This window comes from Phocoena sinus, chromosome X (assembly GCF_008692025.1).
Source record: "Phocoena sinus isolate mPhoSin1 chromosome X, mPhoSin1.pri, whole genome shotgun sequence".
In the NCBI taxonomy this organism is placed as follows: Eukaryota; Metazoa; Chordata; class Mammalia; order Artiodactyla; family Phocoenidae; genus Phocoena; species Phocoena sinus.
Window position 1 is genome coordinate 32252473 of NC_045784.1, and position 16129 is coordinate 32268601.

Here is a 16129-nt window from a genome sequence, read left to right on the forward strand (position 1 = left end):
CCCTGGTGGCGCAGTGGTTGAGAGGCCACCTGCCGGTGCAGGGGACGCGGTTTGTGCCCCGGTCCGGGAAGATCCCACATGCCGCAGAGCGGCTGGGCCCGTGAGCCATGGCCGCTGAGCCTGCGTTTCCGGAGCCTGTGCTCCACAACGGGAGAGGCCACAACAGTGAGAGGCCCGCGTACAGAAAAAAAAAAGTGATGAGTTACTAACTTTATACAATTACAATAAAGTTAAGAGGTGAAGGAGTCGGAATTAATGGGATTTGGTAACTGATTACATGTAGGAGGGAGGGAGAAGAAGGAAAATGTAACTAATTTGTATAGAATACTGCTGTAATAATGTTCTTGATAAACATGAGTATAATTTTTTATTGAGGTATAATTGACATATAACATGTTAGTTTCAGGTGTACAATATAATGATTCAATATTTGTATATATTGTGAAATGGTCACCATGGTAAGTCTAATTATCATTGGTCACCAGACATACCAATTTTTTTCTCATAATGAGGACTTTTAAGATCTCCTGTTTTGCAATGTAATTTTTCATTTACATTATTTTCATAAATTGTTACTCTACCTTCTAATTATGATTTCTTTTTTTATGTTTTAGGATGTATTTAACTTCAGTGGCACCTATGTTGGCGCTACCCAGATTATTCCATTTTTAGTAAAAAGCAAAGGTGTAACACGTGCCAGAGTAGAGTTTAATCTGGAAGACTTTGAAGGTTTTTCTATGGATTTTAAAGACAAATCAGGTGTATATTTTATACCATTATGATATTATTGTAAAAGTAAAACAGTTTTAAGTTTGCTCTAAGGAATAATGTTAAGCAAATACTATAAGTCAAGGGCAATTATTCTTAAGTATTTTTGACTTATGACTCAATGCATATTTTTCTTATATCCTATAAACCATAATGGTTCTATTTCTAGAAATACATGTATATATATCAGAAGACTTTGATGATGCATGACATATAACTGTGCTTATTAATTGATATAATATAGTAGGTTAAGTATGTTATACATAAATATATACTATAAATGAAAATAAAATTATTAATTGCTAGTTTTAATTGCTTAAGAATTTCAGGTGAATGTTTTGGAGAATTCTCTCTCTGTGTTTACCTATATATTAGGTATCTTTATGTTAAATTAAGTGTGAAAAAAATGCACTTTTATAAATGTGTTTCATTTGTTTACTCCAGGTGTTGGCAAACTAAAGTCTATGGGCCAAATCTGGCCTGACACCTGTTTTTTTATAAAGAAGGTTTTATTAGAACGCAGTTACGCTCATTTGTTTGTATATTGTTTCTGGATGCTTTCATGCTATAATGGCAGGGTTGAATAGTTGTGACAGAAACCTTATGGCTTGCAAAGCCTAAAATATTTACTATCTAAACCCTTACAGAAAAATGTTTGCCAACCATTGGTTTAGTCATTTCTTCTTCAGTACGTATTTGTTGAATACCAATTATAGGCCAGATACTAGACTTTGAATGTATAAAGATAATAAGACATCTTACTTATTCTCCAAAAGTTAACAGTAAGTTTATCAGGGTCTTAGTAGTAAACAAATGACTCAAAGCATTTAACTGAAGATGATTTAGTGAAGGAATTATGTATGGACCTGGGAGCCAGGTTAAAAAAAACTGACAAGGGATGGAAGCTGCTTCTACCTCTAGGCCAGAAGGAGCAACAGGAGGCAAGATATTATTGAAGCCCTGTGAGTGGTGAAACTCTGAAAGAGGGGCCATCTAATAAAAGCTATAACTGTAAAAAAAAAAAAAAAAAAAAAAAAAATGCTGTCCTTGCCAGAATTGCAGCCAAGGCAGGGAAGACGTGAGGGCATAAATACCTCCTACTCTCTGATATCTTGCTGACATTTCCCTGTGGTTGAACCAAGTCAGAGACAGAAGAGCAAGGGACCTAGATGAATCAGTCTGTAGAGGTCAGGACAGAGGAGAGCAGAGAAAGATGGCTATTGGATCTAAATGATAAATGGAGACCACCTATATAACAGTAGGAGAGAGAGACAAAGAATTGGGTTAGGGGCTTCCCTGGTGGCGCAGTGGTTGAGAGTCCGCCTGCCGATGCAGGGGACACAGGTTCGTGCCCCGGTCCGGGAAGATCCCACATGCCGCGGAGCGGCTGGGCTCGTGAGCCATGGCCGCTGAGCCTGCACGTCTGGAGCCTGTGCTCCGCAATGGGAGAGGCCACAACAGTGAGAGGCCCGCGTACCGCAAAAAAAAAAAAGAATTGGGTTATTACCATATAGCATGTGGATGCTACAAGACAGGTCAGTACCTGGTTCTAAGGAAGCATATGCTAAGGGAAACTAGCTGAGAATCACCAACAGGAAAGATTTCTTGGAGAAGTTGATGCCTAATCTGAATTTAGAAGAATAAGGAGAGAAACAGAGAAGGTGATATGAAAGAATGCAAGTAAAGGCCTAGAAATGAGTCAATGTGGCAAGTAGTTTGGACTATAGAGTATAGAGGGGCAAGTGAGACCCAGGTAACTAATAGTTTTTTCTGGACATTTATCCTAGAGGTTAGGCAGCACAATTAAAGGATTGATATCCAGGCAATGGTATGAGTAGGCTTGCCCTTCACTAATTTTCCTTTTGGAGCAAAGTTGAAAATGGGCTGGGGGAAAAGGTGGGTATGGGAGGGGCAAAAACAGAGACAGGGGGATCAGTTAGGTATGGTGGCCATACAGGTGAGAAGTGATGAGAGCCTGAGCTCAGACATTGATACCAGGGACAGGAAGGAGGAGAGTACAGAGGTGCTGAGAAATTAGAAATGCTTCGATGTGGTTACCAAGCGGACATCAGTATTAAGGAAGAGGAGGAAGTCTTGGATCACTCCCAGTTTTTGACTCTAAGACGTATGTGATGGGAGGGACTCTTCATAGTTGATATAATGTGAGGAAAGGAATAGATCTAGGCAAGCATGCTGTGTTTGAGGGGACTGTGGAATAGCCCAGGAATCATAACAGTAGGCAGTTGGAAATCCATATGAGATTTATATTCTTTTTTGGAAAATCTGGATGTTGAAACTTTAGTTGCATTAACACTTTACTCTGACTGCCTCATATGCATTCATGCACCTTGTTAATGGATCACAGGCTCTTCCTGGTTATTGTGCAGAGCTACTCGGCAAGATGCATTTCTTTCCACAATTCTGCCTTAGCCCTAGCTCAAGCTTCCCTTCTAGGTCACTGGATCATCTTTTAAAATGCTTTCCTTGCCTCCAAGCCTTTATCCTCATACCTATACCAGAGAGTGATCTCCTTCAAGCAAAGATCTTATCCCATCTGCCCTCTGCTTGAAAAGCTTTGTTGGTTTCCTGTTACCAGTAGCAGTGGTTCTCAACAGCAGGCTGCTGACACAGTCTAGGATGTATATAAGTTGATCTTAACAATTATTAACAATTTGCAATAAAGTTTATACTTAAAATGTCCTGAAAATTTATTATTATGAGTATGTTAAAACATAAATGTCCTTCTGTGACAAATTAGACTTGGTTTTTCACATTATCGTTTCAGGACAAGAATGACTTAAGGGGGAGGAAATACTGAGATCTATTTAGCTATGATGCCACCTTTTCTTTCCAGTCACCTCTCCCATTGTAGGCTCCATCAGCTGTCTCTACTGCAACCAGATTGTGTTACACATTTCCTTTGGCACTGGGCTTCCCTCCTCCTAGGCTAGTTCCTCCTCTTCTGTCCCTGCTGCCTGAGATTCCACCCTCTTTTATAAATGAGCATCAACCTCCTGCATCCTATGAATCATTAGCCCCATTCGTACCCCTATCCAGTCGGTTGAAATTATTTTTTTTGCCTTTGCTCCTTTAGGACATTAGGTGAGTTTTATTATAGCACTAACCAAATTGTACCTTGTATCAGAAAGAGCTTTGTACTTGTTTGTCTCCCTTACTACGCTGTGAGCTCCATGAGGTCAAGGACTATGGTTCCAATTTTTGTTTTCTGCTAGAGTTGTCTGACATAGTTCTCTGCACATTATAGGTGCTCAAGAAATATTTATTGATGCTGTCTTGGATTATTGCATTTCACAATCTATATGTTTATATATACTTCAAATATATTTAAGAATATCTATTTTTATTATATTTTATGTATTCAAGATATATAGCCATTCTAGGTGGATATTCTTTGCTGTATAATATATGTATTTTTTCCCACACCACAAACATGTTTGTGTTAATAAACACTTAATGGATCCTTTTTATTCATTTGTTTAATGGTTTTTATATCATACATCAAGTTGAGAGAAATTGAGTAGGGTGAAGGAGAATGAAATGAGTTATTTAAGTTTATTTTGAGGCAGGGTAATTGAAATTATTATCATTCCTTGGATTAATCAGAAAACTTTAGGGAGAAAAAAGGATTTTTAGAATTGTTTAGATGAGGGCAGAGGTTCTATTGTAGCTAACATTTGATCTTTCAGGAACTTATTTTAGAAGTTTATTTAAGTGGTTATAATTTTTGACCCTGAAGTTTGTGTTACTATTTGACAGTTGTTTCTGTATCTCCACCCAATCCCTTTGTATCTGGAGTGATACCATTTAGTTGAAAAGTTTTCTTGTACGAAATTGTGTTTATCTTCTTTGTGAACTCCGTAAGGCATCAGAGGAGGTCCGGATTCTCCTTGTTCCATCTTCACTGGAGAGGGAGTCTCAATTTTCTCAGACCTAAGATTCAGTCAGTTATTTGATCTTGACCGTTATACCTTTTTATATTCATCTGAATATGACTGTGATATCATTCTTGAACTTTGGAGATTTTAAAAAATAGGTTTATCCTCTCTGTTTTGCTGATTGAATATATATTGGTTCCATTTTTGGATACCAGTTTTGCTGATTAGCATCTTGGCATTAAGAGTGATTCCTTAACCTAGCAACCTTATGTAGCCCTGCACAGATGTTTTAGCGACTGTTTTTTGATTGTTGTGAACATTTTGATGAGGTTTCTCAAAGTTTCATTTCCACATTTAACAATAGCATCATAGATATGTATCTGGCTTAAAAAAAAAAAAAAGTGTCCTTTTTCTCCTCTTATAGGGGAATTCACAGACACTGCATTTCCTGACATATATTCCTTGGAGTTAGAGAGACATCTCTGGAGTGTGGCCTAGCATTTTCTCCCAAAGAAGTAAGTTAAGCTTTCTATTACTCACATTACTGGAGAGTTGTGGAGTTAAGATAATCCTAACTAAGAAGCTATTGAAGATCACCTAAGTTCTTTTTGTAGTGGGTCTTTTTCTACTTGTGAGCATGTCTGGGTATACCCTTTAATTCAGTAAAATGATCGCGGAGGTGTCTGGCTTCATGATTGCAGTGTATCTCAAGAGGTGCAGAGGGCACACACAAGGAGCCTTCGTGGTCTTGTGGTCTCAGTTATGCTCTCTAGAAAATTCAAGATATGACATGTTGTGAAGGAGAGGAAAGTTGAGGCTAACCCCAAAATCACTTATATTTGAGCCAGCATGTGCTTTCTACTTATATTTGAGTGGGGTATGCTTGATGTTCTTAGAATCATCACCTGAAATCACCAAAGACATGCTGTGAAGATTTAAGAGGGGTTGCTATAACACTGGTTCTTGGGTAGTGTCCCTCGATGTTTGGTGATTTAAAAACACCAACAAAAACAACAAACAAAGAAAATCAAAGAAAAAAGCCTTTCCTAGAATGTGCCCAGGAGGAAGGGATACCACTGGCAAAATTTCAGGGGCAATCTCTGATATGCTTTTGCTTTGAAGGCAATAGAAGTGCCAAAGAGAGAGCGTCTTGCTACCTATGATATGGAAAGGCATGTCGCTGCATCCTCCCAAACAAGAATCAAACTGCTATATGGCAATTAGAGTATGAAACTCTTATGTCAAAACATTTTTTATATTCCAGCATAACTAGCATGATGCCTTGTACCCAGTAGGTGTAGGATAGAATCAACTAAAGGAAAGGAATTAAAGCACAACAAGAAGGTGTATTGAATGCTAACAAAGTACATCTTTAATAATCCATTTTTTAGTAATGTTACCAAACTACAGAGTTTACTGAGATTAAAATCTTATTTTAGGAACAATAATAGCTGTTATTTAGCTTTCAGGAGGAAAAAGTCAAGAAAATTAAAAAATTTTCTTAAATTCAGATTTAAGAAAATGCTAAAGATTAATTTTGCCTTCTTAGGTGCAGTACATTAGCTGGGATGTATTTTGTGGGTTTTGTGCACATATGGTTCACATGGAATGATAACGTCTACAGAGTTCACTCTTTTGTCTGTTCTAGTTTTTGACAATCATAGTGGATGAGATATCAAAGGTTACTCTTCCGATATTAAAGAAAATGAAAAATTTTAATTTTATATACAACATTAAGTTGTATTATACAACATTAAGATGTATACCATACTATATTTGATTTCTACAGGTTTAGTGTGTAATAATTAAGATGTATACCATACTATATTTGATTTCTACAGGTTTACTGTGTAATAATTATTCATCTACATTCATGAACCAGTGACATTTAGATAGATACTCTTTAGCAGGGTTATCCAGAAGAGAGAGAACATCTTTGCTTTTTTTGAAAGTCATTTTAGGAATAGTTTCCTTTGGCCTAATTTGGGCTATCAGATAATATCAAAATACACATTATTTACATTTTCCTTTTATCTTTTCAGCAAAGGATTTTGAAGTGCATGAAATATTGTCAAGGTATTACAATTATTTGTTGAATAATACAATCTGTGACTTGTCTTTCTAATTCAGACAAAAGCATAATTAACAAGTTATTTGAAGAGATTCAGAGGATGTTTATCTTTTTAATTTTTACAGTATTTTAATAGCTTTCAAAGCCTACTCAACTCCCACATATCCTAACGATTTGCAGGTTTTCTCAGCATCATCTTATATTTCAATCTTGCATATCAGTGATATTCTCCTCCTGATTATTAAAGTCTCTTGTCAAAATTAAATGGGAAGTTTAGAAAAGCAGAAAGAAAGAATACAAAATAAATCCTAATACATAACAATGACCTCTGTTTATATTTTGGGGTATCTTTGTTTTTTCTCCTTCTATCTCTATACTTATATTTCTATGTCTATAATTATAATGAAATAATACTTTATGAACATTTTTAACCTGCATTTTTTTTGCTGAGTGTATTAATTTAAATGTTATCAATTGCTTTTTGTGTCATTAAGTATTCTAAATGCAATTTAATTTGTTAGGGATAATATTTTATGGCTATACTATGTTATAGTTATTAAACTAATCCTTCTTACTGTACACTTAAGATTTTTCCATTTTTTGACTCTATAAATGATTCTGTAAGAAACATCCTTGTAAATAACTGTTTGTTTTCACATTATAGGTGTTCATTATATCATCCTAGAAGTAGAATAATTGAGTCAGACTCTGTGCACATATTTTAGGCTATTGATATGTGTTGTCAAATTGCTCTTCAAAACGGTTATACCAGTAGTATTAGCCACTAGTAACAGTGTAAAATGTTGCTTACTGTCGTCTTTCTTTGTACAACTAGGTTGCATCCATTATATGTGTATGTGTATGTAATATTCTGCCAACCTTTTAAATTGCACTTAAAATTCTTTGATTCTTCTTGCATAACAAGCCACCATACAACAGTAATGATTTATTGGCTAACAATTTGGCCTGGTTGGTACTGTTAAAATTCTTTTAATTCTCTGGTAGGATAACTATATTCTTTTCCTTTTAAAATACCATTGGCCATTTTTCTTTTAAATTTTATTTATTTATTTATTTTTGGCTATGTTGGGTCTTCATTTCTGCGCGTGGGCTTTCTCTAGTTGTGGCGAGTGGGGGCCACTCTTCATCATGGTGCGCGGGCCTCTCACTGTCGCAGCCTCTCTTGCTGCGGAGCACAAGCTCCAGACACGCAGGCTCAGTAGTAGTGGCTCACGGGTCCAGTTGCTCTGCGACACGTGGGATCCTCCCAGACCAAGGCTCGAACCTGTGTCCCCTGCATTGGCAGGCAGATTCTCAACCACTGCACCACCAGGGAAGCCCCTTGGCCATTTTTCTTGATGAACTTTAGAATCTTTTTCTTGAGTTTATATCTAAAACTTCTATGGTAATTTTGGTTTGTGTTGCATTAAATTAATAAAAAATTTAGAGAGAAGTGGTTTCTGTATAAAATTGAGCTTCATATTCAGAAAAAAGATATGCTGTTTATGTTATTAAAGCATTTTATATTGCTCAGCAAAAGTTTGAAATATTTTGAAATAATTTTTCTGTGCTGTTTTGTGCAGTGTAAATGATTGGGTTTTATTATTTTTATGCTCTCATATCAATATTTTGAAAATAAATTATGTTGATGAGGTGTAAAACTGTTTATCTTACTTTAAGCATCAGTTACTTTTAATTATCCTCCAATTTATTTTAGATTTTTTTTAGGAATACTGTAATAGATTGCAGGGCTTCCCTGGTGGCGCAGTGGTTGAGAGTCTGCCTGCCGATGCAGGGGACACGGGTTCGTGCCCCAGTCCGGGAAGATCCCACATGCTGCAGAGCGGCTAGGCCCGTGAGCCATGGCCGCTAAGCCTGCGCGTCTGGAGCCTGTGCTCCGCAACGGGAGAGACCACAACAGTGAGAGGCCCGCGTACCGCAAAAAAACAAAAACAAAACAAAACAATAGATTGCAAATATTATTGTCTCTTCCATTTTAATAATGATAATTTTTACCACTGTTTTCTTATCATGCTACCTTGTTTAGAATTTCTAGAACAAGATCAATTATTTTTCTTGGCTTATCTTATTCCTAATTTCCTATGAAGCAATATGCTTTAAGGCCATGTTGGGAAATATCTTTCACATACTAATTTAACACACGTTTTAACCCAGGATAGATGTCGTTTCTTAATCTAGTCAGATATCTGTATGTCATCAATCATATTATTATTCAAAGGAAGAAAACAGTATGATATATAGTTCAACATTATATTTGTAGCATTAATATATTTTTTGGCACATGTCAGACAATAAGTATTCGATGAGTGAATTAAAGGGCAGTGAATAAACTGGCATGTTCATTTCTGAGGACTTGTTCTGTTGGTTCTTTTGGATATTTAGAATTGGAATTGGTGAGGAAAGGTTATGTGCTTTTTAATTATTGGTACATATATCCACATTGTCACCACCAAACTTGTATCAGTTTATATTTCCATCAATCATCATCATTCAACAAATGTTTATTGGGCACCTACTAGGTATCCTGCATTATTCTTTTTTTTTTCTTTTTTTTGTTTTTTGCGGTACACGGGCCTCTCACTGCTGTGGCCTCTCCCTTTGCGGAGCACAGGCTCCAGACGCGCAGGCCCAGTGGCCACGGCTCATGGGCCCAGCTGCTCCGCAGCATGTGGAATCTTCCTAGACTGGGGCACGAACCCACGTCCCCTGCATCGGCAGGCGGACTGTCAACCACTGCGCCACCAGGGAAGCCCCCTCCTGCATTATTCTTGACTTTAGGATTATAGTAGAAAGCTTACATCCTAATGTGGCACCAAGCTGTATTTTCTTCACATTGTCTTCACACTGGGTATTATCATCTGCTAATATAAAAGACATGTGACAAAAGTCCCATGTATCTCTTTTTCATTTGTCACTTGTGCTTTTTGGTATCATATCTAGGAAGCTATTACCTAACTCAAGTCATGAGATTTCTATATTTGTTTCTAAGAGTTTTATTTAGAGTATTAACTTTTACATGTAGGTCTGTAATCCATTTTGAATTATTTTTTGTGTATGTGTGATATGAGTCCAGTTTCATTCTTTTGCATGTGATGTCCATTTGTCCCCGGACCATTTATTGAAAATATTATTTTACCACATTAAATTGCCTTCACACTCCTGTCTAAAATCAATTAAACATAAATATAAAAGTTTATTGCTGGACATTCAGTTATGTTCCATTGGTCTATATGTCTGTCCTTATTCCAATAACACAAGGTCTTGATTATGATAACTTTGTAGTTTTTATAATTGGAAAATGTGAGTCCACCAATTTTGTTCTCCAGTAGTATTTTTGACTACTTTGTGTCCCATGCATTTCCATATGAATTTTAGGCTGACCTTGTCAATTACTGCAAAAAGTCTGGGTGGGATTTTGATAAGGATTATGAAGAATCTTTAGATCAATTTGGGGAGTAGTGCCATGTTAACAATATTAAGTCTTCTAATCCATGAACATAGGATGTTTTTCCATTTATTTAAATCTTTCTTAATTTTTTCAACAATGTTTTGTAGTTGTCAATGTACAAATTTCCTCTTTCCTTATTACATTTATTTCTAAATAATTATTTTTGATGCTCTTGTAAATGGAATTGTTCTCTTAATTTTATTTTCAGATTATTCATTTCAAGTGTGTAGAAAAACAATTGATTTTAAACATTGATCTAGTTTTTCTGCAACCACGTTGAACTTATACATTAGTTCTTATGGTTTGTTAGTAGATTCCTTAGAATTTCCTATGTACAAGAACATGCCATCTGCAAATAGAGCACTTTATTTCTTCCTTTCCAATTTGGTTGCCTTTTACTTGTTTCACTGCCTGATTTCTAGAATCTTCAGTACAATGTTGAATAGAAGTAGCAAGAGCAAAGATCTTTGTCTTGTTCCTCATCTTAGGAGGAAAGCATATGTCTTTCGCTTTTAAATATGGTGTTAGCAGTGTTATTTTAAAAAATGTTTTGTTGATTCCCTTTATCAGGTTGAGAAAGTTGCCTTCTATTCCTAGTTTGAGCATTTTGATCATGAAAGAAGGTTGCACTTTGTCAAAAATTTTTTTGCTTGCAGTTTGATGATTACATGATTTTGCCCATTCTATTAATGTGGTACATTATATTGATTGATTTTTGTATGTTAAATCAACCTTACATTCCTGGGATAAGTCTCCCTTGATCATGGAGTATAATCCTTTTTATATGTTTCTAGATTTAGTTTCCTAGTGTTTTCTTGAGGAGTTTTGCATCCCTGTTCATAAGGAATACTGGTCTATAGTTTTCTTCAACTGTCTTTGTCTGGTTTTAGTATCAGGGTAATACTGACTTCTTAGAGTGAGTTGAGAAGTGTTTTCTCCTCTTCTGTTTTTGAAAGAATTGTGTTAATTCTTCTTTAAATTAGTGATCTATTTCATCATTGAAGTCATCTGATCTCAGGCTTTGCTTTGTCATATGTTTTCTAAATTACTCATTCAATCTACTAGATCTATTCAAATTTTATATTTAAAACTATAATAACAATCCTTTAGTTGATAATTATATAGTACTTAGAGTTTGTAAAGTGCCCTAATATCCAATGTCACTTAATTTCCATATGAATCCAATAAGACAGGCATTGAGACGTTAGATTTTTCTCCTTTTTCCAGTTGTAGAAGCCAGTGCACAGTGAGGCCAGGGGACTTGTCAAGGCTAGCTGCTGGTGATCTGCAGAGCTTAGACCATAAATGTTATGTCCTCAGCCTCCTGGCTTGTCATGATGCCATCTTAGGAATCCAAACATGATGAAGAATAGTATATATTTCTTTAGCCTATAGACACAAAATTTTCATATCCTTTCTTTGAGGCTTATTACTTTCCTTCTAGTCATTAGCATTCAGAATCTTCAGTTTCATAAGGTTGCTATCATCAAAATGTCAATGACCATTTTTATATAGTCCCTTTTTTTCTGTTCCACTTTGCATATCCATAGGGGGGAAATTTGCAGTCACAGTTTGTTTCTTCTGGGATTAAGTTTGGTTGGGGGATAATTACCATATGCTTAAGCCTTTAATTACATATACAAGGGTATTTGTAGAAACTAATAAAATATAACCCATAATAAAATGGAAAGAAAGAAAGAAAAGAAATTGACAGAAATTGTCAGGATTTTGTAGAATATTGGGAAATACTATATTGAATTAAAAAGATACACATCTGAACAAGACAACTCAAAAAACCAAATCTATATCATTGAAAGTGGCATGATTTTATTACTTGATACAGTGTATCTGTCATCCCAGTCCTTAAACATGAATAGCATTTCTGTGTCAGGTCAAATCATGGGTAGCCTTTTCTGTTTTCAAGTTTTGCATATATTTCTCATAGTAAAAATTTATAGCATCTGCAAAAAAGGAGAGTTCTTCTTCTTTCTCATTTCTCAATTCTTTCTTTGTCAGTATTGCCTCTTAGATTTTATATAGATTTCAAATGAGTTTCTTCTGTCTAATGTCCTGCTTTGGATGGAGCCCAATGAATGTTGGTTTAATTTCCTATTACTCATTCTGATATGACCTGATGTTCCTTTAGTATTTATATTTTCTCTCTTGGGAACTTTCTGTTTTGCTAGAATTAGTACTCTGACTTCCCTTGAGTAAACTAAGGCCAATAGTTATTCCCTGCTCCCCCACCCCCCAGCTTCATCTATATTTTAATAGTTTTCTCTATACTTCTTCCAGGTGAGTTTCCATGTTTCTTTCTTTCTTTCTTTTTTTTAATGAGACCTATAATTATGAGACTAGTATTTTCTTTCTTTTTCCTAATAATTTTATTTATTTATTTATTTATTTAGGCAGGCAGTGCCAGGTGTTGTGGCCCTCAGGATCTTCGTTGCGGCATGCAAGCTTCTTAGTTGCGGCATGCGGACTCTTAGTTGCGCCATGTGGACTTCTTAATTGTGGCATGCATGCGGGATCTAGTTCCCTGACTAGGGATCAAACCCAGGCCCCCTGTATTGGGAGTGCGGTGTCTTACTCACTGGACTGACACGGAAGTCCCTCCATGTTTCTTTTTTTTATTGAGATATAATTGACATATAACATGCATTAGTTTTAGGTGTATAGCATAATGATTAGATATATATATAGTGAAATGATTACCACAGTAAGTTTAGTTAACATTCATCACCACATATAGTTACAGTATTTTTCCTTGTGATGGGAACATTTAAGATGTGCTTTCTTAGCAGCTTTCAAGTATACAATACAGTATCATTAACTAGAGTCACCCTGCTGTATATTACATCACCAGGACTTATTTATCTTATAACTGGAAGTTTGTACCTTTTGACCACCTTCTCCCCACTTCATGGGTAAAGGTGATCAAATTTTCTATTTCTTCCTGAGAAATTTTGTCTACGTTATCTAATTTAGTGGCATACAGTTATTCATGGTGTTCTCTTACTATTTTTATTTCAGTAAGGTAGGTAGTAAAGTTGCCTATTTCATTTCTGATTTTGTTAAATTATCTCACCTTTCATCCTAGACTATCTAAAGGTTTGTCCATTTTGTTGGTATTTTTAAGATTCAGCTTTTGGTTGATTTTCTATACTGTTTTTGATTTTGTTCATTTTCACTTTATTATTTACTTCCTTCTGCTTTCTTTGAGTTTAGTTTACTTTTCTTTTTTCTTGTTTTTTAAGGTAGAAGGTATTGATTTGAGATTTTTCTTAATTTTTTTTTTTTTTTTTTGCGGTACACGGGCCTGTCACTGTTGTGGCCTCTCCCGTTGCGGAGCACAGGCTCCGGACGCGCAGGATCAGCGGCCATGGCCCATGGGCCCAGCCGCTCCGCAGCATGTGGGATCCTCCCAGACCGGGGCACGAACGCGTGTCCCCTGCATCGGCAGGTGGACTCTCAACCACTGTGCCACCAGGGAAGCCCTCTTAATTTTTTGTATAGGTTTTACAGCTATAGATTTCCCTCTAAGCAGTGCTTTACCCATATCCCAAAAGTTTTGGTATTTTGTGTTTTCCATTCATCAAAGTTTGCAATTTCTCATGTAATTTCTTCTTTGACCTATTGGTTATTTAGGATGTTACTTAATTTCCACATATTTGTGAATTTACCAAATTTCCTTCTGTTATTTATTTTTAATATAATTACATTGTAATTAGAGAATATTCTTTGTATTATTTAAATAGGTTTAAATTTATTGAAGCTTGTTTTATGACACTCTATGTAGGTTATTTAGCTGTGTTGAGGTAAATCCAAAAGAAATAACTAGGAGAGTCGAAAATGATTGCATCTGGATTTGTGTGTGTTTGTGTGTGTGTGTGTGTGTGTGTGTGTGTGTGTGTGTGTGTGAGAGAGAGAGAGTATACATTGGTGGAGAGAAGGGAATGCTGATTTTCAAAATAAGCTTTGTAGGATTATTTTTATTTCCTCAAGTATGCACTCTTATAATTTTGATAAAAACAAAACCTCAAAATTAAAAGAAAATAATCCTTTTGTGACAGATTATTTTGAAGCATTGAAGTCTATCATTCTCTTATCCAGTGCCTGCATCTGCATCTTTCATGTGTACAGAGGTATGCAGACAGACACACACACATACACACATTCTTCAATAGGAAAATAACTGAGTTTGAGCAGTGATTTAATCTATAGGTTTTTAATTTTGCTGAGATCAAGTTATATCTTGTCTTAAGTCGATATTGTGATTTTATGTTTTCATACAGTGGAACTGTGTTTTTAATTTCATCCTTTATCCACAAAAGCATTTAGCTTAAGGGTCACTAAAAATTAGAAAAAATACATAATCCAATTTAAATGTTACATGACTTTTGGGGAGGATGCATATGCAATTTGATAATTTTTCAGTCCAGTTTACTATTTAACACTTTCAACAGTTAAAAGCTTAGAAATCTATTTCTTAATGTTTGGACTGTGGCTCTTCTAGTGTTCTAAAATTGATTATAAAATTAAAATAAATTATATATATTAATAGTTTTCTGGAGTGCTGCACATTGCTTAAAATTTTGAATTGTTCAACATTTACTAGGTAGTTTAAAGGGAGATTTACCTAGTGTATAGAAGTGTAATTCAATCAGACAATAAGAAGAACATAAAGAATCCTGCAGAGACAGCACACCCTGTGAGATTTTGCTCACTAAATTTGTGCCAGTGAGGCAGATTACCTGGTTTCCCAGCATTTCAGGTGTCCTCCACTATATTTATAGCTACTTGTAAGTTATCTGTCTTTGTGTGTGTGTAGATGTAAATTGCCAGTGGGTGCTCTCTTGGTTGACCTATGCAGCAGGAAAATGTGAAATCAGCAATAAAGGACTTGATTTATTTCTAGTTGTAACCCTTCCTTTCCTACGTTGCACCAGGTTTGGGTACAATCAAAACTGCTTGTGGACAATTACAGTTGTATTTGGCATCCTTGACTAGACTTGTTTGTTTACACTAAGTCACTCAACCCTCTCCTTTCCTTGTGGGCCACTCACATGTCTTCTGTGTCAGTGTATAGCATTACTTGAGTTTAAAATGAGTTCATATTATATATAAAAAAAGGAAAGAATACAATAGTAACCTAAAAAATAATATAAATACTATTAAAATATGTGTGAAAGTATTTTTTTTTAAACATCTTTATTGGGGTATAATTGCTTTACAATGGTGTGTTAGTTTCTGCTTTATAACAAAGTGAATCAGCTATACATATACATATGTTCCCATGTGTCTTCCCTCTTGCGTCTCCCTCCCTCCCACTCTCCCCATCCCACCCTTCCAGGCTGTCACAAAGCACCGAGCTAATATCCCTGTGCCTTGCGGCTGCTTCCCCCCAGCTATCTACCTTACTACGTTTGTTAGTGTGTATATGTCCATGACTCTCTCTCGCCCTGTCAAAACTCACCCTTCCCCCTCCCCATACCCTCAAGTCCGTTCTCCAGTAGGTCTGCGTCTTTATTCCTATCTTACCCCTAGGTTCTTCATGACATTTTTTTCCCTTAAATTCCATATATATGTGTTAGCATACGGTATTTGTCTTTTTCTTTCTGACTTACTTCACTCTGTATGACAAGCTCTAGGTCTATCCATCTCATTACAAATAGCTCAATTTCATTTCTTTTTAAGGCTGAGTAATATTCCATTGTGTATATGTGCCACATCTTCTTTATCCATTCATCCGATGATGGGCACTTAGGTTGTTTCCATCTCCAGGCTATTGTAAGTAGAGCTGCAATGAACATTTTGGTACATGACTCTTTTTGAATTTTGGTTGTCTCAGGGTATATGCCCAGTAGTGGGATTGCTGGGTCATATGGTAATTCTATTTGTAGTTTTTTAAGGAACCTCCATACT

The 16129-nt window shown here is 35.9% G+C and overlaps 1 protein-coding gene across 1 annotated transcript in view; it reads left to right on the forward strand.

The window, feature by feature from the left end:
* The window catches only part of CFAP47 (cilia and flagella associated protein 47), a 533433-nt gene that overhangs the window by 123477 nt on the left and 393827 nt on the right, over positions 1-16129 (forward strand). Inside the window, 3 exon segments of the mRNA XM_032618881.1 lie at positions 615-759; positions 5089-5136; positions 5139-5179. Coding sequence (XP_032474772.1) covers positions 615-759; positions 5089-5136; positions 5139-5179 — 234 coding nt within the window.